Source organism: Agelaius phoeniceus, chromosome 8 (genome assembly GCF_051311805.1).
Source record: "Agelaius phoeniceus isolate bAgePho1 chromosome 8, bAgePho1.hap1, whole genome shotgun sequence".
NCBI classification, from domain to species: domain Eukaryota; kingdom Metazoa; phylum Chordata; class Aves; order Passeriformes; family Icteridae; genus Agelaius; species Agelaius phoeniceus.
The window spans coordinates 37,143,633-37,164,036 of record NC_135272.1 but is presented as its reverse complement, the minus strand read 5'-3'; the positions used below and the strand labels follow the sequence as shown (position 1 = coordinate 37,164,036).

The 20,404-nt window shown below is 50.1% G+C and overlaps 2 protein-coding genes across 3 annotated transcripts; both read left to right on the top strand.

Annotated features, from left to right (window-relative positions):
• Positions 1 to 470: 470 nt before the first annotated feature.
• Positions 471 to 10,972, top strand: DEPDC1 (DEP domain containing 1). 2 transcript variants are annotated; one of them, XM_077182653.1, is made up of 12 exons: positions 471 to 592; positions 1,200 to 1,465; positions 2,618 to 2,762; positions 3,455 to 3,573; positions 3,979 to 4,109; positions 4,560 to 4,607; positions 5,289 to 5,429; positions 5,894 to 6,676; positions 7,213 to 7,385; positions 8,031 to 8,207; positions 8,412 to 8,597; positions 10,269 to 10,972. In XM_077182653.1, exons 1-12 carry the CDS (start codon positions 515 to 517, stop codon positions 10,407 to 10,409), a joined length of 2,388 nt encoding a protein of 795 aa, XP_077038768.1. In that variant the 5' UTR covers positions 471 to 514; the 3' UTR covers positions 10,410 to 10,972. The 2 variants fall into 2 exon arrangements, with proteins under 2 accessions (XP_077038768.1, XP_077038769.1); XM_077182654.1 differs by lacking the exon at positions 5,894 to 6,676 and having other exon boundaries at positions 472 to 592.
• Positions 10,973 to 12,846: 1,874 nt separating this feature from the next.
• RPE65 (retinoid isomerohydrolase RPE65) lies at positions 12,847 to 20,354 on the top strand. Its single transcript, XM_054638260.2, has 14 exons — positions 12,847 to 12,961; positions 13,761 to 13,843; positions 14,155 to 14,305; positions 14,635 to 14,742; positions 14,834 to 14,975; positions 15,549 to 15,696; positions 15,957 to 16,038; positions 16,236 to 16,368; positions 16,486 to 16,625; positions 17,479 to 17,608; positions 18,456 to 18,570; positions 18,675 to 18,769; positions 18,860 to 18,971; positions 19,443 to 20,354. The coding sequence occupies exons 1-14, from the start codon at positions 12,951 to 12,953 to the stop codon at positions 19,592 to 19,594; spliced, it is 1,602 nt and encodes a 533-aa protein (XP_054494235.2). The 5' UTR covers positions 12,847 to 12,950; the 3' UTR covers positions 19,595 to 20,354.
• Positions 20,355 to 20,404: the final 50 nt, after the last annotated feature.

The window sequence follows — 20,404 nt, the reverse complement described above, 5'->3', positions numbered from 1 at the left end:
TGGAGCTGAGGGGAGGCTGGACAATTCTGTACTGGCCACACCCAGAATAACCTTCATTGCACAGAGGGATTAAATCCTGACTAAACCCAAGTGAAGGTGTTCCCACCCAGCCCTCCTCATCCCACAGCATCCCAGCCTGGCTTGGCTTGGAAGGGACCTCAGAGCCCACCCAGTGCCAGCCCTACACCTCAGGAGCAGCTCTGACATGAGGCGGGGCCAGCTGTCCCAGCACATTACTGACTGTTAAGTAACGAACTGGGCTCCATGAATTTCTGTAATCACTGTTAATCATATTTGGCTCATTAACGCCGCTGAAGGTGCTCGGGCCGGGATCCGAACCCGCGGCCTCAGCGTCCCCTCATCCCGGCCCGCCCAGTGGCGTCACGCGCCGCGTGCGTCCGTCTCAGCCAATCAGCGGCCGCCGGCGGATTCGAACGGCGGGGCGGCGGCGGCGGCCGTTGCGCGCGAGGCGGGGCCGGCAGGGGGCGCAGCTCTCCCCGGCTGAGGGGCCGCCATGGCGGGGCCGGGACCGGGACCGGGACCGGGACCGGGACCGGGACCGGGACCGGGACCGTACCGCGCCACGAGGCTGGTGAGCACCGAGCGGGGCTGGGCACCACCGGGCCGGGCGGGAGCCGAGGGCGCGGCTGCTGCGGGGGGAGCGGGGCGCCCGTGGCACCCGTGCGAGCGCCGCGGGACGAGAGGTGGCTCTGCCCCTCGGGTCTGCTGTCACGACAGAGGGGCGTTTGAGGATGTACCGTGCCCGCTGCCGCGACACCTGGGTGCCCTGGGACCCCCTACCTGCTGTCGCGACGGGGCTCAGGGACACCCCCTGCTCGCTGTCGCGACACGTGGCTACCTGGCGCCTTCTGCCCCATGTCCGTTTTCTCAGTGTGCGAGTGCGCGGGGACGCCACACGGGGGCGCCCCGTGATGCCCCGCGCGCTGTCGCGACATTGGGTGCGCAGGGACACCCCGTGCCACGATATGTGGGTGCCGTGGCACCCTCCTGCGCTCTGTCGCGATATTGTGTGCCCTGGCACCCCCTTACCCTCGCGAAATGGGGGTACCTGGATACCTCCCCCCCTCCGCCCTCTGTCACGGTAATATTGACGCCCTGCTGTCGCGACATGTCGGGCGTCGCGCCCCGCGGGTGCCGCCGGTGGCTGCAATGGGCGGTGCCGCTCGGTGTCCCCGCAGTGGAACGAGGTGACGCGGTGCTTCCGGGCCGGGATGCCCCTGCGGCGGCACCGGCAGCGGCTCCGCTCGCACGGCAGCTGCTTCACGGCCGCCGAGGCCGCGGACTGGCTGCACCAGGTGCTCCGCAGCAACAGCAGCTTCGGGCCCGACGTCACCCGGCAGCAGACGGTGCAGCTCCTGCGGAAATTCCTCAAAAACCACGTCATCGAGGACATCAAGGGCCGCTGGGGCGCTGAAAACCTGGAGGACAACGGTGCCCTGTACAGGTACTGAGGCTGGAGTTGTCCCGTGGTCTCGCAGGTTGAGAGTTTTAATTTTGTGAAAAGCGCCAATCGCTTGGGTTTAAAATTGTAAAAGTTTAATAGTAATAAAATGGTTATAAAAATAGTAACACAATTAGAGTAATAATAATTTGGACCATTTGAATTAGGACAATATGAGACAATAGAACCAAAGAGTTACGGACAGTCCGGGTACCTTTTCTGGGCAGCACGAGCCCGAAAAAGGCCCCACGTTAACAGAGGATTAACCCTTAAAAGTAATAACCTGTTGCATATTCATACACCTCATCCATGATGCATAAATTCCATTCAAACACAGGATTCTGGCTGGGCAGTGTCAGCTGCTTCCTCTGAATCCTAACAATGCCTTCAAGGTGGGAAGAAGTTCATTTCTTCTGATAATGGGGCAATAAATTCTGTTTCTCTGAAGGATTCAGGTGTCCTGTGGCTGCTATCTCAGTGCGAGTCCTCTCTTTAAAAAAGTATCCTAGACAGCACAGTTTCTATTTTAACATTTTGTTATAACCTAAAACTATATTTAACACAGCACTTAAGAGAATTAATGCAGCATAACTTTCTAACACAATACATTTAACATTCATTTGAATATTTGCGAAAAGCCAATCATAAAATACACATTGTTCACAATTTAAAATGCTAAGATTTGCAAAAAGAGCTTGCTTTGGATTAAACATCCTAGGTAAAAAGTTAATTATCAGCATAGGTTTTCTCCTCTGAGTGTTTTGCTTCGCTCCTGTGTGTGTCCATGCTTTTGTCCATCCGAGGTTTTTGCTGGAATACAAACTGCACTCCAGTGCTTTGGAGTGAAGCCAGGGTGTTTTGTAGGAGCTGCCTGCTGGGTTTGCTTCTCTTGGGCCTTTTACACAAAGCCTGAGTGGGAAACAGAGCCAAGCAGCTCTGGCTCAGGCTGTGCCAACACCTTCAGCTTGACTTTGGCATCAAGAAAAACAGCCTAAAGCTAATTTATCATATGATAAACTTAAATTTTTTTTTTCCTTTTTTTAGTGAATCTAACAGAGTCACACTGGTGTGGAGTCAGAGGTTTTGTTTTGTCAATCATTTATCTGATTACAGATCAGTTCTGAATGTATTTAACATCTCTCCCATTCATTACAGATTTCCTCCAACCTCTCCAGTCAAACCTCTACCAAGCCCACCAAGGGAGAACTTGGAAAACTTCTCTGGAGACAAAGGAAAACTTTTTAAACTGCCCAGCTCATCCAAAAGGGGTTTGAAAAAACAGGAGCTCCTGCAGTCTGTGGTAATAACTTCTGTTCCTCACAGCAGTGCAGTTGGCTTGCATTGTCTTCAGTCTTTAAAATTGAGTGACACTGCTCTGTTGTGGCATCTTCCCTTAAGAAAGAATAGTTTAGACTTAAGGAATTCGGAAATATTAAGAAATAAATTTATATGAGAGGGATTTTTATTTTGTTTTGGGTTTTCTTTGTTTTGTCTCAGTGCAGAATTATCCCTGCTAAGAGATTTTAAAGTATTGGGAGGGTTGAAAGGTGAAGTCCTAGAAGTGATCTGCACGGTATGGCCTTGTTGAAATTTAATTTATTCTTGGGGGACAACTAAAAGGCACAAATAATTTAATTGGTCATCTTTTTGGAGAAGATGGAATGCATGTGTGGCCCTTGATTCAGCTGAGATTGGCGTGCATAAATTCTGAATTCAGATCCCAGTCCTGAAGGAGAATAATTCACATATTAATATATCTGGATTTGAGGCGTTTTTACCTTTTAAATTGCTGATTTTGGATTGATCAGGGGTTTCTTTCATTTCTTTTTAGTTGTGTGCTCCCATTTCACTGCTGAGGCTGCAGGTTACCCCCTGGCTCATGTGGAATTTAATGCTCCACAGAATACCCTGTTCTTCTAATTCTGATTTTCTCTAATTTTTAATTGCCTTAAGAAGCTCGTTTATCTTACAGTCCAAACCACTCATTTTCAGGAAAACTTAGCAAGACCAAAAGCTGATGTAGCAGAAGAAAAGAAGGAAGGCACACTGCAAAGGAGGGAAATAAGCCAGGAATATGTGCAAGAAACATGGAGAAATATCATCCAAATACAGTGAGTGAGGAATTACACACAGCACCTTCTCCTTCAGTGGCAAATGGCCCAAGCAAGCTTTCACCATTTGTTTTTAATTCTTAAAACTGTGTTTTAAATTGAATTTGAATTTTTGAAAAGTTGCATTTTTTCCTGTTGTTTATACAGGTTTTCTAATCTGTTTATTAACTTTGGGTTGCTGCATTTAAGGAATTTCTGATCAGGTGCTGAAATATGTTTTAAACACCTCAGGTGCTTTTCCTTGCTGATTGTGGCTGTTTGTCCCAGGGAAAAGTGTCCCCAGTTGTCCTCCTGGAAGTGAGAAGTTCTCAAACAGCACTTAAGCTCACCCAGAGTTTTGGAATAGATATGGAAAGAACTTGTTTTCCTTCATCCCTTGCAAATCTTTGCTCTCTTCCTCCCCAGTCTGCAAACCATTTTGGGACTGCCCTCGTTGGAGGAGGTTCTGCAGCCAGCCCAGATCATCCCTGAGTTTGTCATGTACAACATGAGCAACACCAGCAAACACGGCGTGGTGATCCTGCAGGACAAAGCAGGTGACATTTATTTCCCTAGATTTGCCTAAAAATTCTTTATTTCTAAATAATAATTCATCTGTTTCACAGACCGTTGTTTCCACTTTTTCCCCAATCACAGCCCAGCTCAAATCCCATCCCACCCCTGCCATGGCAGGGACACCTTCCCATATCCCAGGGTGTCCAGCCTGGCCCTGGGCACTGCCAGGGATGCAGGGGCAGCCCCAGCTGCTCTGGGAATCCCATCCCAGCCAAAAACTCCTCCCCAATATCCCATCTAACCCTGCCCACCTTCAGCTTGCAATTATTCCCCTTTATCCTCTCAAAATCACATGTGGAGCAGTATTTAAAATCAGTATTTTAAATCTAATCTTTTGTGCTTTAGGTGTTATTTAATACGTGTGAGCCATTATTAGTTGTTAATTATTTGGGCTCATGTCTGAATGATGCTTTTATCTGTTTGGATTTCAGAAGACCTCCCTCACTGGGTGCTGTCAGCCATGAAGTGCTTGGCCTACTGTAAGTCACTGAAGAGCTTTCAGGTTCCAGAAACCTCTTTTGAGAGTTGAAAGGGGAATATTTGTGTGTGTGAAATCAGCTGTGATGTTTCAGTTCAGAAACCTGTGGGTGGTTTCCTCTAATGCAGTTTTTCAGGAGTGAAAGGGACTTTGCTTTTCTGGTCTCTGGCTTTTAGCTGAACCAAAACATTTCCTACACTTCATATTAAACTGGGGAGATCAATTTTCTTTGCTTTGTAAACAATCAACTCTAAATTAATTAGATGAGTGCCTCTCAAATGAGACCAGAGATAATGAGCTTTTATTTCCATGTGCTGAGCTTCCTTTTGCTCCAGGAGCTTGAGCTCCCTGTGGGAGAAGTGGGATCACTGTGCTTTGGAAATGAAGGCACATACTAAGGGTGGGTGATAATTTTGCTGAGGAACCTACGAAGACCACAGAATTAATTTTTCTTTATTTATTTTCTTGGTGTGGAACAGAACTGAGCACAGCTCTTCAGTGGCTGCCTGGAATCTCTTACACTGCTTTTGCTGACAAATTGTGCCAAATACAATCTTTGTGGATTGCTGATAGGATTCTTTGCTTGTGAAACAAGAATAAGTTTAGGCTGATCTTCAGGATTTTCTTTTCTAGTGGGACTGTGGATTTTTGGGGTGAATTTCTTTTCTTCCCCCCTTTTCAGGGCCCAGGAACAAGGACATGAGCCAAGACACCTACAGTGGCTTTGAGCGGGACGTGTTCAGAACAGTTGCTGATTATTTTCTCAGTCTTCCTGAGCCATTGCTTACTTTTGAATACTATGAGCTCTTTGTTAACATCTTAGGTATGTATGAATTTAGGAACAGTCAGGGCAGCTCTGAGTTCAGATCAGCTGGGGGACAAATGTGATTCAAACAGAGCTCGGCCTCCTGATGTGTGTGGGAGCTCCAGTGTGAGGAGGATCATCACTGCTCCATTCTGTATTAGTGTTAATTAAAATGCACTTCTGCCTCATGATTTCCCATTTAAATTGCTATTTCAGCTCACATTCTAAATATTCAATAACAAAAACTTCAGAAGATGTGCTTGTTCTGCCTGCTCCTCACTACTGCAGTGTCACCTGTCTTTGTTCTTGCATGTTGGATGCAATGGCCTTGTTAAATTGCCTTGGGACTGAACTAAAGCCTTCTTAATTAATATCTTAAATAATATCTTGACTTTGTTGTCTGTCTGCCCAGTTAGCAGCTCTCTGAACTGATTCATTTTCACACCACTTGCACCTTTAACATCTCTTTCATTTCCTGATAGTTTTGTGTGGCTACATCCAAATTCCTGATCTGGGCAGTGGAAAACGTTCTGTCCAAGAGGAGAAATGTGACCCTCAGCCTTCAAAACCTCCTCACTTGAACTCTTTCAAGTCCACTGAGTGTCTTCTCCTAAGCCTGCTCCTCAAAGAGTCTGACAAGAAGGAGAAAGGAGAAGCTTCCAGGAGGTTTTCCTCAGAGGAGCTGAGAGCCCAAAACCAGCACGGAAAGAAATGGCAGCAGCACAAACTGCCACGCCAGCAAGGGAGTGCTGGGAGCCTGATAGGAGGGAGCTGCCAGAATCTTGCAGGATTCAGGAATGCCCAAGAGCCACCTGGAGCGTTTAGGACAAGGTGTTACTCCTTGGAGAGAATTGGAGCTGCTGCTTCAAGTGTGTGTGATAAAGGCGGAGGTGTGAGCACCACCAGGAGGAGTGCAGAGCTGCTGGAGGAGCACAGAGGGACCTCAGTGGAGGAGCTGGCCTGGGGTAGCTCAGGCCCAGCCCAGGGCCTCAGCAGAGGGCCTGGCCTGTGTCCCTGGGCTGAGGAGCTGTGGGGTGGCAGCCACGGGCCCCGGGCAGCCCCGAGCCTGCTGGGCAGGAGGAGCTCCAGGAGCTGCAGTGCCATCAACAGACCCAGTGCAGAGATCACAGTGCAGCCTCAGCCCCGGGGGCAGGGCACAGCCAGCCCCTCTGTGGCCATCAGCGTCCAAAAGAGACTCTGCAGGAGCAGCACAGAGCTGGCAGAAGGCTCTGCCCTCCCCTCCCCTTGTGTGCTGGCTGGCACAAGTAAGGGCTCTCTGCAGCATGCTGTTCTGCCTCGTTGTGTGGCCTCACTAATCCCTGCTTCCCTCACCTCTGCCACTCTTGCTAGGATAGGCACAGAGCATGGGTTTGTGGGGTTTTAAAGGAAATCTGCTGGCTAAATTGTTTAAGCTGCTGTAGCTCTGCTAACTGTGTGTAGTATCTGGAGTATGAGCTCGATGTGTCAGTGATTGCCCTTTCTGCTCAGGTGAGTGATGGGGGCAAGGAATCTGCACACACCTGCCTGTTGAGAATGTCTTTTTCTGTTCTGTAAATCTGTATTTTCTGGGAATAATTAGTGTCATTCCTTAATTGTATTGTGGTCCTCATTGCACCATAATGAAGGAAGTTGAAGATGACCACACAAACAAAGGCCTGTACACTCTCCTCTGTGTTACAGCTGATTTCTCTGGAACATAAATAATCACACTGAAAAATAAGAAATCTGTGATACTGAGGTAGAAACATGCTGGAAGCTGGTTCCAATCTTAATGCCAGCTGTCTTTGTGGTTAACTTGTAGATCTCCTGCAGCCTCACCTGGAGAGAATTGCAGTGGAGGCCCTGCAGATCTGCTGCCTGCTGCTGCCGCCGCCGAGGCGCAGGAAGCTGCAGCTGCTGCTGAGGATGATGAACAGGATCAGTGGCAACGTGGACATGCCACGGCTGCACGATGCCATGGGCACCAGGTCCCTGGTAAGGGCAGGAAAAACTCTTCTTAGAGGAATGCAGATGATTCCTCAGCCTGATTTCCCACCCTGCTGCTGTTCAGAATCCCTGGCTGGTTTGGTTTGGGAGGGACCTTAAAGCCCATCTCGCTCCAGTTTAAACCTGGTCTGCACTGGGTTGGCTCTGCAGGTTTTAATCACCTCACTTGTCTCAAGATGACCAATTGAAGATTTAGGTTTGGATTAGAAGTAGGAAGAAATTCTTAATTCAGAGGGTGGGCAGGCCTGGCACAGGTGCCCAGCGCAGCTGTGGCTGCCCCTGGATCCCTGGCAGTGCCCAAGGCCAGGCTGGACAGGGCTGGGAGCACCTGGGACAGTGGGAGCTGTCCCTGCTCCAACCCAAACCATTCTAGGAACTTATTCTACAGTCCTGTGAAGATGTTCAGTTTTCTATAGGGTAAGCCTTTTTCTGCTAGTACCTTTTACAATATGTATTTTTAATTGAAAGTGCTGTTCAATTCCAAAGAAATTACTTTAATTCAGCTGATGACTTTTCCTCCTTGTGTGACCATACTTGGAAGTTGGTACTGGGGGATTTGAGCCACTGTAGAGTGGAGAGGAGGGAAATAAATCCCCCAGCTCTCTCCACTGCAGCTGTGCTGAACTTTTCCAGCTGATCCAGACATTTTCCCGCTGTGTCCTGCGCTGTGCAGAGGAGGAAGACCTGGATGAGCTGCTCTCCACACGCCTGCTCTCCTTCCTGATGGACCATCAGCAGGAAATCCTGCAGGTCCCAGCTTACCTGCAGGTTGCTGTGCAGGATCACCTCGAGTACATGAAGAAGGCTCAGGTTGGTGCCGTGAGAGCAGTGCAGGTTCATTTGTTAATTGCTTCTTCTGAAGTTGGGAAAATGCAAATAAACCGAGGACATTTTGAATGTGTGGCTATTAATTATAATGTTTTGCAGCTTGTGAGTGGGTGTGGGTGGTTATTAGGTACTTACTCCAACAGTACAGAATCAGTTGAGTGCATGCAGAGCCCTTTTTTCTTCCAGTGCAAACAGGAAAAAGAAGAAATTTGCGCCATCCTGCCAACGTATTCCTACTGCAAACAAATCACTCCTCAGGAGTTTGAAGAACAAAAGGTCTCCACCTCACAGGCTGCAGTGGCAGAGCTCCTGGAGAACATCATCAAGGATAAAAACCTCTCTGTGAAGGAGAAAAAGAAAAAGTTAAAACAGGTGAGGTTATTTCATTTGCTTGCGCAGTGCCTTTGTGACGGAAGGGCTCAGGCACCAGAGCCTGGGGCAGGAGAGGAGCAGAATGTGCTGAGAAATGTTTGTGCTCAGGAGCTGTCGAGTGCTTCATGTGCTCTGCTGGGATTTTAAAGATGGTTTTTAATGCTGCATCCTCTGGAGCCAGGCTGGGACACCTGGGGGTGCTCCCCTGGAGAGGAGAAGGATCCAGGCAGAGCTCAGAGCCCCTGGCAGGGCCTGGAGGGGCTCCAGGAGAGCTGAGAGGGACTGGGGACAAGGCCTGGAGGGACAGGACACAGGGAATGGCTGCCAGTGCCAGAGGGCAGGGCTGGATGGGACATTGGGAAATTGGGAATTGTTCCTGGGAGGGTGGGCAGGCCCTGGCACAGGTGCCCAGAGCAGCTGTGGCTGCCCCTGGATCCATGGCTGGACACTGGGGCTGGGAGCAGCCTGGGACAGTGGGAGGTGTCCCTGCCATGGCAGGGGTGGCACTGGGTGGGATTTCAGGTCCCTTCCAATCCAAACCAGTCCATAATAATGCAGCCTTTGACTGGCAGCAGTGGTGTTCAAACAATGGTGTAAAACCAGGACAAATGATTCTGCTGGAGAGCCTGCTCTCCATTCAGGGATTCCTGTGGAATTGCAGCCTGGATTCCTGTGCTGCACTGGCCATCCAAGTCACCATGAACATGCCAGAGGTGGGGTTAAATTCAGTAGGGGTTAAAAGCAATAATTTTTGGCTTTAAGAGGCAAAACTCTGTTGAGAATCCTGAAACATTCTTTTGATGGCCTTGGCTTTGTGTTTTGTAACATTTACAGTGCTCAAGATTATCTTGCACTTCTCTGGCCTACCAACAACTTGCCTAATAGTAAGGCTAAAACACAGCAGTCCTGGCAGGATTTAATCCTGGAGGGTTTTTCTTTCTTTTGGCAAGTCTTCCTGCCCAATGGAATAGTTTTGTACTTGTCCTGCAATCTCCTAAGCGAGTCTTGTGACTCCCCTTTGAACAAGCAGCTTTTCAGGACAGCCACACTTGGCTTTGGTGCCCCTCCTGCAGCTCTGACTTCATGTGTGTTGTGGAAACTTTCTGGGCCTCTAAAAGTGAGTCTGGTTGGGTTCATCAAAACTTCTGAATCTAAAGAAGAATGGCTAGGTACAGTTGATAAATGGTCCCAGTACTGGAGGTGCCTCAGCAGTGCCAGCACAGGGATGGGCACTGCCCTGGGCCTGCTGCACACATTCTGCTTGATGGGAAAAGTTGGGAATTCTTGGGAAAAGCCAGATTCATGGCATTTCTAGAGGGTTTGGTCCCAATTGTGTCAACGCCAGAAGTTACGAAGGTGGTTTGGATCCATCAGTGGAAAGGTTTGGCCCATGTTCAGGTGTATTTACAGTTTTTGATCCCTTCCTGAGGCCTTGCAAGGGAAACAGGCACAATGTCCAAATCACTGCTCTGATTCCAGGTGTTTTCATTTCCTTGGAATCCGTGGTAAGCTTCCCTGGAAGAACCCTTGGCTCCCTGTTGGGTAAAAGAGTTTATCCAGGGAATTCCTGGAAGGCAGCTCTGCAGGCACAGAGTGTTCTGTGGCACAGCTGGAGTTGTTGTGGGGTTTTCTCTGGGATTTTCTCATCCTGGGTGCCTGTGTGTGCTGCAGTTCCAGAAGGAATATCCCCAGATCTACGGGAGCAGGTTCCCAAGGACGGAGTCGGAAGCGCAGCTCCTGGAGAACAAACCCACCCTCAAGCAGCCCATGCTGAGCCTCAGGAAACCCAAATTCCGCAGCCTCAGGTACTGATTTCTGCACTCCTGAGCCACCTCTCCCTGCTGGAAGTCTGAGGGGTTCACCAAAGGAATTCTGCAGGAGTTTGGTGCTGGCTGTGCTGTGGAAGGAGGAAATGTTTACATGGACACTGTGCTGGAAGGTGCCAAAATACCTTTTTTTGGTGCAGATACTTTGGAATGACTTCTAAAAGAAAAATATTTATCTGTTTACAAATTATTACAATATATTGGAGTAGGAAAATGTAAAAATACACATAAAGCTGTTGTTAACCAAAAATTTATATATTTTTTTTTAATGGGAAACTAATGACGTGCCTCTTGTTATAACCTTTAAATGTCTACCAGGAATTTGTGCCATTTATTGTAGTTTTTACATGTGTGTGTTGTGACTAAGTGCCTTTTCTACTCTCAAAATGTTTGTCTTTAAACAAAGGAGCTTCTATGAGTTCAGGACCAGGAGAGCCAGTTCACCATAAATAAATGATTATCTCACTCCATAAATGCTCCTGTTCATATCACCTGTAAAACCCTCAGCAGCTTTTTGATATTTATTTATATTAAAAGACTTGAAGTGTATTTCTGCATTTTCATTTTGGATCTTTTGGTGTGATTCTCAAAATAGGGGTGATGGATGATCCATGAAGTGAGAACAGAATATACTGATTTGCCATTTTTTTCCCCAGAGTTAGGGATTTACTTAATAATTATGGTAAGATAAAGGTTCCCCCACAGGAGCTGAAATCTGCAGGAATACTTTTAGGAAAGTAAAATTAATAATAATTAATCTACTGCCTGGCTCTGAGATCCCAGATTGGTTTAGGTTGGGAGGGACCTTAAATCCTACCCAGTGCCACCCCTGCCATGGCAGGGACACCTCCCAGTGTCCCACAGGTGCTCCAGCCTGGCCTTGGGCACTGCCAGGGATCCAGGGGCTGCTCTGGGCACCTGTGCCAGGGCCTGCCCACCCTCATAGCCAGGAATTCCTTGGTACATCTGTGATCCTGAGCCTGTCAGTTCTCTCCCCAAAAAATACCATTTTTCTCTTTTTTTTGGAAAGATTTTGTAAATGAGAAACCCAAATTAGCCTCATTTTACCCTGTATTAACAATGCCTTAATGTCCTGAGGGTAACTGTGCTTTCAGGGCAGGGGCAGCTGTTCCTCCCCTGGAACATCTGTAACCAACCTCCAGCACTCAGCACCTGCCTGAACTTGCTTCCTACCCTGTTCTATGTTGCATAAATGCTTTGTTTATGTAGTGTTCCAGTTAAGTAACTTATTAGGTGAGAAGCTCACATTTCCAGGATTTGGCTTTCAAAGGCCTGCCCTCATTACTCCCAGTTCTTGATCCAGGTTATTTAATGTTCCCTTCTAAGGTTTTGACAGAACTTAGCCAAAATGGGAATAAATAGAGAAAGTATAATTATGGTTCTTCAATGGAAAGGGTTAATGGGAGGCTTTAATCAGGATCTCAGTGCAGCATCCTGTTTTTCTGTGAAGAACCTGAAATGAGCCCTTGTCCAAGTGGAAACACCTTGAAAGAGGGAGCAAGCAAAACCCCAGGGAAAGAGCCAACCCTCACGTGCTATGGTAGTGGCAATGTTTAATGTCTGTTCCTGTCCCTGCACCCCAGTTTGGGTCCCTGGAGCCGTTTCCAAGCACCTGAATGTGGTGATAAAACACCTTCATCCTCTGCCTGTGAGGGGACAGCAGGAAACTGGGACCTTGTTAATCTTTGAAATTGCTCCTTACAGCACTGTTGTTTTCATGAATGAATTAAAAAATAAACCACTCTTAATACAGGTGGTTCCTAATGATGAGTCTGGGGGAGACTGAAGGAGACCCCAAGGGCCTGAGGGACAGCTCCAATTTCTGCTCCCTGTGACAGGACCGAGGGAACGGCTGAAGCTGGGTCAGGGGAGGTTTAGGTTGGATTTTGGGGAAGGTCTTTCCCCCAGAGGGTGCTGGGCACTGCCCAGGCTCCCCAGGGAATGGACATGGCCCCGAGGCTGCCAGAGCAGCTCCAGGAGCCTTTGGACAGGGCTCAGAGATGGGACTGTTGGGGTGTCTGTGCAGGGCCAGGGCCTGGATCACTGATCCCTGTGGGCCCTTCCAGCTCAGGAGATTCCTTGGTGTTGGTCTCTGGCATTTTCTCCTCTCCTGGTGTCTCTGGTGTCAGTCACACACTCCTGGGAAGGCCCTGGAGGGGCTGGGATGGTCCCTGCAGAGCCGGGTGCCGCTGCCAGCTCCCGGCACGGCTCCAGCGCTCCGTCCCACTCCTCCCTGGCCTTTTTTCTTTGTAATCACTTCTGCTTGGGAAGAATTTAGGTCTCAGAAAAACAGTGAAAGCCCCTTTTTGTGTGAACAGCAGGACAAAAGCTCCCAAAGCCCGAGGAGGATTTTGGAGCTGAAAGCCGGCTCTGTTCCCGGGGTGCTCTCATTGGTGGGGGCTGTTTTGGGATGGGGCTGCCCTGGGCAGGGCTCAGCACCCCATAAATACCCAGCACTGCTCTGGCTCCCTGCTTGGCTCCGGAGGCTCGGGGAGGATCAGGGAGGATGTACAGCCAGTGAGTATTCCTGAGGCTCCTCTCTGTGGGAGCACATCCCATGTGGAGCACAAACCCTGGGGCTGGGGGGCAGCAGGGTTTGGAGGGGAGGAGAGGTGGGGAGGTCTCCATGTCTCCATCTCAAATCCCACGCCAAGGTGTGGTTCTGGTCTGGGGAACAGGCTCACCTCCAGGTTCCAAAGGATTGACCAGAATTTGGAGTAGAAAAATGGAATCCTGGAATGGTTTGGGTTGGAATTGACCTTAAAGCCCACCCAGTGCCACCCTGGCATGGACAGAGCCACCTTCCACTGTTCCAGGTGCTCCAAGCCCTGTCCAGCCTGGCCTTGGGCACTGCCAGGGATCCAGGGGCAGCCACAGCTGCTCTGGGCAGAGTTCACCAGCCAGTGCCTGGTGTGTTTTCATGGGCTTTGCAGCAGATAAAATTGGAACTCAACAAATAATTCTTTGCTTCAGAAAAGAAAAAAAAAAGGCAAAAAAGAAAAAAAGAAGAAAAAAAAAGGCTTTTCCAGGAGCTGGGAGATACAAGCTGGATTTTGCTTTTCTGGTGATTTGGGTGTCCTGGTTTGTTGGGCTGCAGTATGGGCTGTCCCCTTGGTGTCCCTGCCCCTCCTCATGCTCAGGACAGTTCTCAGCAGCTGTTTGGAGCCTGAGAGCCTTTCCCCATGGAAAGGTGCTTCTCCTTCCTCCCTCAAGTTCTTTGCAAGCCATGGATCATTCAGTGCAGAAAGATCCATCCCTCCCTGGGGGGCTCCCAGCTGTGCCCCTGCTCTGGGCTCACCTGGCTGTGCCCTTCCAGGGTGGAGCATCCTGCTGGAGGCTACAAGAAGCTCTTTGAGACAGTGGAGGAGCTGTCCTCTCCAGTGACTGCCCACGTCACAGGTTGGTCTGGGGCCTCATCTCCTCCTGCTCTCCTTTGCTCAGGGGCTTCCAGGGCTTTGCAAGGCTGGATGTGGAGGAGCTCACAGGGCTGGTGATTTGGGGTAGAGAAAGGTCAGATTGGGTGGGGAGCTCTTTAGACAAGACTGAATGTCTTGGTCCACAGCAGGTGTGAAGAAATCAGAGCTTGCTGAGCTCATGTGTGTTTCAACACTAAGTTTAATTAGAAAATGAAATTTTGATTTTCTTGCTGTCGTAATAAAAATTGCTTGGTCTGATTTGCCGTGCCCATCCCAACGCTGGGTCTCCCACAGGCAGGATTCCCACCTGGCTGAGAGGAAGCCTTCTGAGATGTGGTCCTGGCTTGTTTGAGGTGGGCTCAGAGCCCTTCTACCACCTCTTTGATGGCCAGGCATTGCTGCACAAGTTCGACTTCAAGGAGGGGCACGTCACCTACCACCGGAGGTACGTGCCAGTTTTCCAAGCAAAAGGAATAAATAAGGAAGCATTTGCTTGTCTGAAATGCTGGGAACAGGCTGTGCCTGTGGGAGATCCTGGTTATTTTGAGTCCATGTGGTTCTTGGAAGAGCTCTAGCAGTGATATCATTAAACCCAGCTCCAGATGCAATGTGAGGTTGTGGAGAGCTCCAGATGCAACGTGAGGTTGTGGAGAGCTCCAGATGCAATGATGTGAGGTTGTGCCAGAGCTCTCAGGAGGTTCATCAAAGGAATATTTGTATTAATTGCACAGCCTGGTGTCCCCTGTAACAGAATTTCCCCTCCTGGCCCCCCAGGTTTGTCCGGACTGACGCCTACGTGCGAGCCATGACGGAGAAGAGGATTGTGATAACGGAGTTTGGCACCTACGCCTACCCAGACCCCTGCAAGAACATCTTCTCCAGGTACCTCGGGTGGTGCACACACTGCTGGGATGTTCTATGGAGTTTCTGCCTCCCAGGAGCCCCTGACTGCCTGTTGGTTTTCTCTGCTCAGGTTTTTCTCCTACTTCAAAGGTGTGGAGGTGACGGATAATGCCCTGGTGAATGTCTACCCTGTGGGTGAGGATTACTATGCCTGTACTGAGACCAACTTCATCACCAGGATTAACCCAGACACCCTGGAGACCATCAAGCAGGTGGGTCTTTGTCCTGAGCAGATAGAGGTGTGGAAAAGGAAAACTAAAATGAAAATCATAGAGTCACAGAATGGGTTGGGTTGGCAGGGATCTTAGAGCCCACCCAGTGCCACCCCTGCCATGGCAGGGACACCTCCCACTGTCCCCAAGTGTCCAACCTGGCATTGGGCACTGCCATGGATCCAGGGGCAGCCCCAGCTACTCTGGGCACCTGTGCCAGGGCCTGCCCACCTTCACAGATATTCTTCCCAATATCCCATCTAACTCTGCCCTCCTGTCCCTCCATCACTTGTCCCCAGTCCCTCTCCAGCTCTCCTGGAGTCCCTTTAGGCACTGGAAGGGTCCCCCTGAACATTCTCCTCTCCAGGCTGAACACCCTCAGCTCTCCCATAGCAGAGGGGCTCCAGCCCCTGGAGCATCTTCAAATTAGGGTTGGAGTTTGCAAACTAGAGCTCAATTGCAGACTTTGAGAGGAACTTTCCACAGGCAGAGCAAGGATGTATTGAGTCACAACACTCTGCAGAGCTTGTGCCTTCCCACCTTACTCCTGACTCTGTCCCTGCTGCTCTCCAGGTGGATCTCTGTAAATATGTGTCTGTCAATGGGGCAACAGCTCATCCCCACATTGAGAATGATGGCACTGTTTACAACATTGGCAACTGCTTTGGGAAAAACTTTTCCCTGGCCTACAACATCATCCGGATTCCTCCTCTGCAGGCAGGTCAGTCAATGCCACCTCTGAGTCAGCTGGGAAACTTTTCCATTATGAATCATTTCTTTATCCTTTAAATGAACTTTGTTATCAAGTTAGGCTTTTTCTAAGCTCCTTTAATTTTTTTTTTGAGATTGTATTTAAGTCACTTCCAGGTGGCTTCTAAATGATGTATTTTGTGTTAAAGGCAGGAATTTGCTGGGTAGATGCTGTAGGTGCAGCCCAGGTGTGGGTGAGACCTCCATAACCTCTCACCTGTCCCATTCCAGACAAGGAAGACCCCATGAACAAGTCGGAGGTGGTGGTGCAGTTCCCCTGCAGTGACAGGTTTAAGCCCTCCTATGTCCACAGGTAAAATTCCATGGGGTCAGCAGGTCAGCTGGAACCAGGGACTAGTTTTCATATGTCATCAGCAATGAAAATCAGGTGATTGACCAAAATCAGGGTCATTTTGAGCGATGATCCATGTGCTTAAGATAAGCAGATCCATGGTTTTTGTCCAAACTGACCCCAGTGAGCCTGATGTGCTCCCCTGCCTTTCCCAACAGCTTTGGGCTGACCCCAAACTACATTGTGTTTGTGGAGACACCAGTGAAAATCAACCTCCTCAAGTTCCTCTCCTCCTGGAGCCTTTGGGGAGCCAACTACATGGACTGCTTCGAGTCCAACGAGACCATGGGGGTAAGCATGGGGTCATCCCAAACTGGGCTGGACCGGGCAGCCAGACCTAGCTCGGGAGGTCCCTTGGCTTCACCTTCATTTCCCTGGGCCTAAGCCCAGCTGCTGTGTGGTTTGCAGGTGTGGCTGCACGTGGCAGAGAAGAAGAAAGGCAGGCTCCTCAACCTCAAGTACCGCACCTCGGCCTTCAACCTCTTCCACCACATCAACACCTACGAGGACAACGGGTTCCTGATCGTGGACCTGTGCACCTGGAAGGGGTGAGGCCAAGGGTGCCTGGGCACCACAACTGCCCCTTGCACCACACACGCCCCTCCCTGCCCTGGCACATCCCTGCTGGGGCCTCTGGCACTTCCACCAACCCATTCAATATCTAACACGTGGTGACATGTAGACTATACAGCATTGAGCTCTCCAGAGGTGCAGGGAACCTGCTTGACACTCATTTTCCAGGAAAAAAATATTTTTATCTCTTATTTACTTTTATCTTTAAGAAATGTTAGTGACTGGTGAAGGGTTGATGCTATTCTGGCTCCTGGGGCTGCAATGAGCAGGGTGTGTATGAGGCTTGGATGCTGCTCTTCATGTAAACACAGAAATGTGGCACTGAAATGATGAAGCTCAGCCCTGTGTTGGCTGCATACCCAGGACATCCTGAGCTGAGCTGATCCTGGCATAGAATCATAGAATTCCAGACTGCTTTGGGTTGGAAGGGACCATAAAACTCATCTTGTTCCACCCTCTAGCATGAGCAAGGTTGCTCCAAGCCCCTTCCTGTGCCTGTGCTGAACACCAGCAGTTGCTGGCTTTTCCTGACAGGGGCTGTGGTGCACACACAGCTCAGCTCTGCTGAGGAGCTGGACTGGGGCTTCTGTCACTCTGTTTTGCCCCATTCCTGGCAGTGTCCAAGGCCAGGTTGGACAGGGCTTGGAGCACCCTGGGACAGTGGAAGGTGTTCCTGTCCATGGCAGGGCTTGGGAGAAGATAAACTTTAAGGCCCCTCCCAACCCAAACCATTCTATGCTTCTATGAATTTTAGGCAAAAACCACCTACACTTCCCCCACACTTGCAAAGCCCAGCTGTGTTTGTCTCTGTGGTGCTGTTTGGTGCAGGTTTGAGTTTGTCTACAACTACCTGTACCTGGCCAACCTTCGGGCCAACTGGGACGAGGTGAAGCGGCAGGCGGAGAAGGCGCCGCAGCCCGAGGCCCGCAGATACGTCCTGCCCCTGAGCATCGACAAGGTACTGGAGGCTGCTCCCCTCCTGCCAGGCCTCCTGCCCCACTTACTTCAAATTCAGCCTTTTCATTAAGAGGGCAAACTTTAAGTATGGGCTTTCAGAGAAACTTTGTATTTTCTTTAGCTGATCAATGTTTTTCTAGTTTATTTATACGGCTGCCAAGAGAGGTTGTGGCTGCCCCATCCCTGGAAGTGTCCAAGGTTGGGCTGGATGGAGCTCTGAGTAACTGGTATTAGAAGGTGTCCCTGCCCATGGTGAGGAAAATGAGCTGAGCTTTAAGGTCCCTTCCAAGCCAAACTCTTTGATGACTCCACGTGTTACCAATCATTGCAGAGCCTGTGGGGCAGCAGTTAATACTGGATCTGCTCACAGCACAGAAGGGAGCAGCCATAGCCCAAGCATGTGTGGTTAAATCCTCCAGCCCTCGGTGTGAGGTCCCTGGAGCTGCCAGCCTGGCACAGACAGAGCTCTCTGGCTGGCAGCTGCTGGGTTCCTTTCCCTGACCCTGCTCGTGGTGGCTGCTGGGTGGGCCAAGGGCTGCAGGGGACCGGTCAGCAGAGCCTCTCACGGAGCTCACTGGGCTGTGGATCAAGTGAGACGTGCAAGCCCACGTGGCAGAGCTTAATGAAACCTCAGAATGCCTCCAGCAGGGAGGGAAGCTGTGTTTAGGCTGAGGAACAGGACAGTTCTTGCAGCACTGCCAAGCACAGGGCAGCAGTCGCCTCCTGCCGCTCCTGAGGCTCTGCCACACGTCGCTGCCTTCCCTGTTCAGTGCTGTTTGCTACAGCTCTGTGCAAATAATCCAAACCTTTTCTCCAATCCCTTGGGTGTTTATTTCTCTTTGTCACAGGCTGACACAGGGAAGAACCTGGTCACCCTGCCCTACACGACAGCCACAGCGACGCTGCGCAGTGATGAGACCATCTGGCTGGAGCCAGAGGTGATTTTCTCAGGGCCACGTCACGGTATGATGGCAGCCCAGCTCCCCCAGGTCACAGCAGCCACGTGCTGCCTGCACCCCATGTCCCCCTAACCCTCAGCATTTATACACATTTCTTTTTCCTTGTAGCCTTTGAATTCCCCCAGATCAACTACAGGAAGTACGGAGGGAAGCCGTACACGTACACCTACGGACTGGGGCTGAACCACTTTGTCCCAGACAGGGTAACTATCAACCAACAGGGGATGGCTTCAATCTGGGGACAAAAAGGAGCATTTCTGAGCTCTGTGGTTGTGTCCTGTCCCCACCTTTAGCTGTGCAAGCTGAACGTGAAAACCAAGGAGACCTGGGTGTGGCAGGAGCCGGATGCGTACCCATCGGAGCCGATCTTCGTTTCCCACCCGGATGCACTGGAGGAAGATGATGGTAATGCTGGGGGTGGTGGCATTTGGATTGGGATTGGGACTGGGATTGGGATTGGGACTGGGATTGGGAAGGGCTGTGCCAGGCTGGCTGCAGGGCTGAGATGGGACAGGTGTGAACATTGGGGGGAAATTTCTGAGGAAATACAGGAAAACTAAAACTAAAGTAATAAAATGTTTGGGTTGGGAGGGACCTTAAAACTCATCCTGTTCCACCCCCTGCCCTGGGCATGGACACCATCCACTGTCCCAGGTTGCTCCAAGCCTTGAACCTGGCCTTGGACACTTGCAGGGCTGGGGCAGGACAGCTTCCCTGGGCAGCCTGCGCTGTGTCCCTGCCCCTGTCCCTCAGCATGGGTGACACTCCCGGGACTTCTGGTGCCCCGAGTGCCAGGGCTGCTCTCGCCTTGTCCAGCCGGGGTCAGACACAGCCCACACCCACGTGGGCCACACCCAGCGTGTTCTCACCTTGCAGGGGTGGTGCTGAGCATCGTGATCAGCCCGGGGGCGGGGCCCAAGCCCGCCTTCCTCCTCATCCTCAACGCCAAAGACATGAGCGAGGTGGCCAGGGCTGAGGTGGAGGTGAACATTCCCGTGACATTCCATGGGCTCTTCAAGAGAGCGTGAGCACAGACAGCAACACCTGGCCCGGGCTCCTTCCAGCTCCCAAAAGGTGCAGTCTCCGTTTACAGGTGACCCAAACTCCTTCCACAGCCCTTTGCATTTGTGGGGCTGCTTCACTCAGATCAAGCAGTTCAGTCTTGTCAATGATTCTTCAAAATGGTTAATCAGGTATTTTTTAAATGCACCCTTTGGTACATTTCCTGTTAAACCACAAGTTGGGGGTGGTGGAGAGGTTCTGTTTATGCAAAATTAAACTTTGTAGCTGCAGCAGAGTGAAAGAAACTGAAAGAGCAGAGAGTAACCTCAACACTTTTACATGTGGTAACATTGTGTACAACTGGCTGTGCTCTGTTACGTGGTTGAGAAATTTTAGCCTAAACAGAAGGATTCTGGATTTAAACATCATCCTGGTCATTGCTGTGGTATCCTCAGAGCAATCCCAGTGGAGTTTTCCACAGCTGCTTTGGGAATCCCAAGAGAGTGGCAGGCACTGTTTGTTCTTCACCCAGGCTGCAAACTGCACACCTTCCCTTGTGTGTTTGCTCCTTTCCCTTTCTTTTGTCCAAGTGTCCTTGATTTCTGGATTTCATGTTAAAACATGGACATGAAAAAATCAAGCAATTGTTACCCCTTGGGCTGACTTTGCTTCCTTAGAGTGCTACAGATGTTCAGCTTAATCCTTCCTTCTCCCAAAAGAAACTTTCAGCTGATGTTAAAAGAGGCTATTGTTGAGAATAAAAACTTCCTGCCAGCAGATTTAAAATCTGGGATTCTTGTTTGTCTTCAATTGTTCAACACTTTTATTAATGGTAT

Bases quoted from the DNA above. Each gene is read 5' to 3' on its own strand.
- DEPDC1 (XM_077182653.1), top strand. From the start codon at position 515: ATGGCGGGGCCGGGACCGGGACCGGGACCGGGACCGGGACCGGGACCG. The intron at 4,608-5,288 runs GTAAGTCACTGA...CCCCCTTTTCAG, and splicing joins CATGAAGTGCTTGGCCTACT to GGCCCAGGAACAAGGACATG. The intron at 6,677-7,212 runs GTAAGGGCTCTC...GTTAACTTGTAG, and splicing joins TTGTGTGCTGGCTGGCACAA to ATCTCCTGCAGCCTCACCTG.
- RPE65 (XM_054638260.2), top strand. The intron at 13,844-14,154 runs GTTGGTCTGGGG...GGTCTCCCACAG, and splicing joins AGTGACTGCCCACGTCACAG to GCAGGATTCCCACCTGGCTG. The intron at 16,039-16,235 runs GTAAAATTCCAT...CTTTCCCAACAG, and splicing joins AAGCCCTCCTATGTCCACAG to CTTTGGGCTGACCCCAAACT.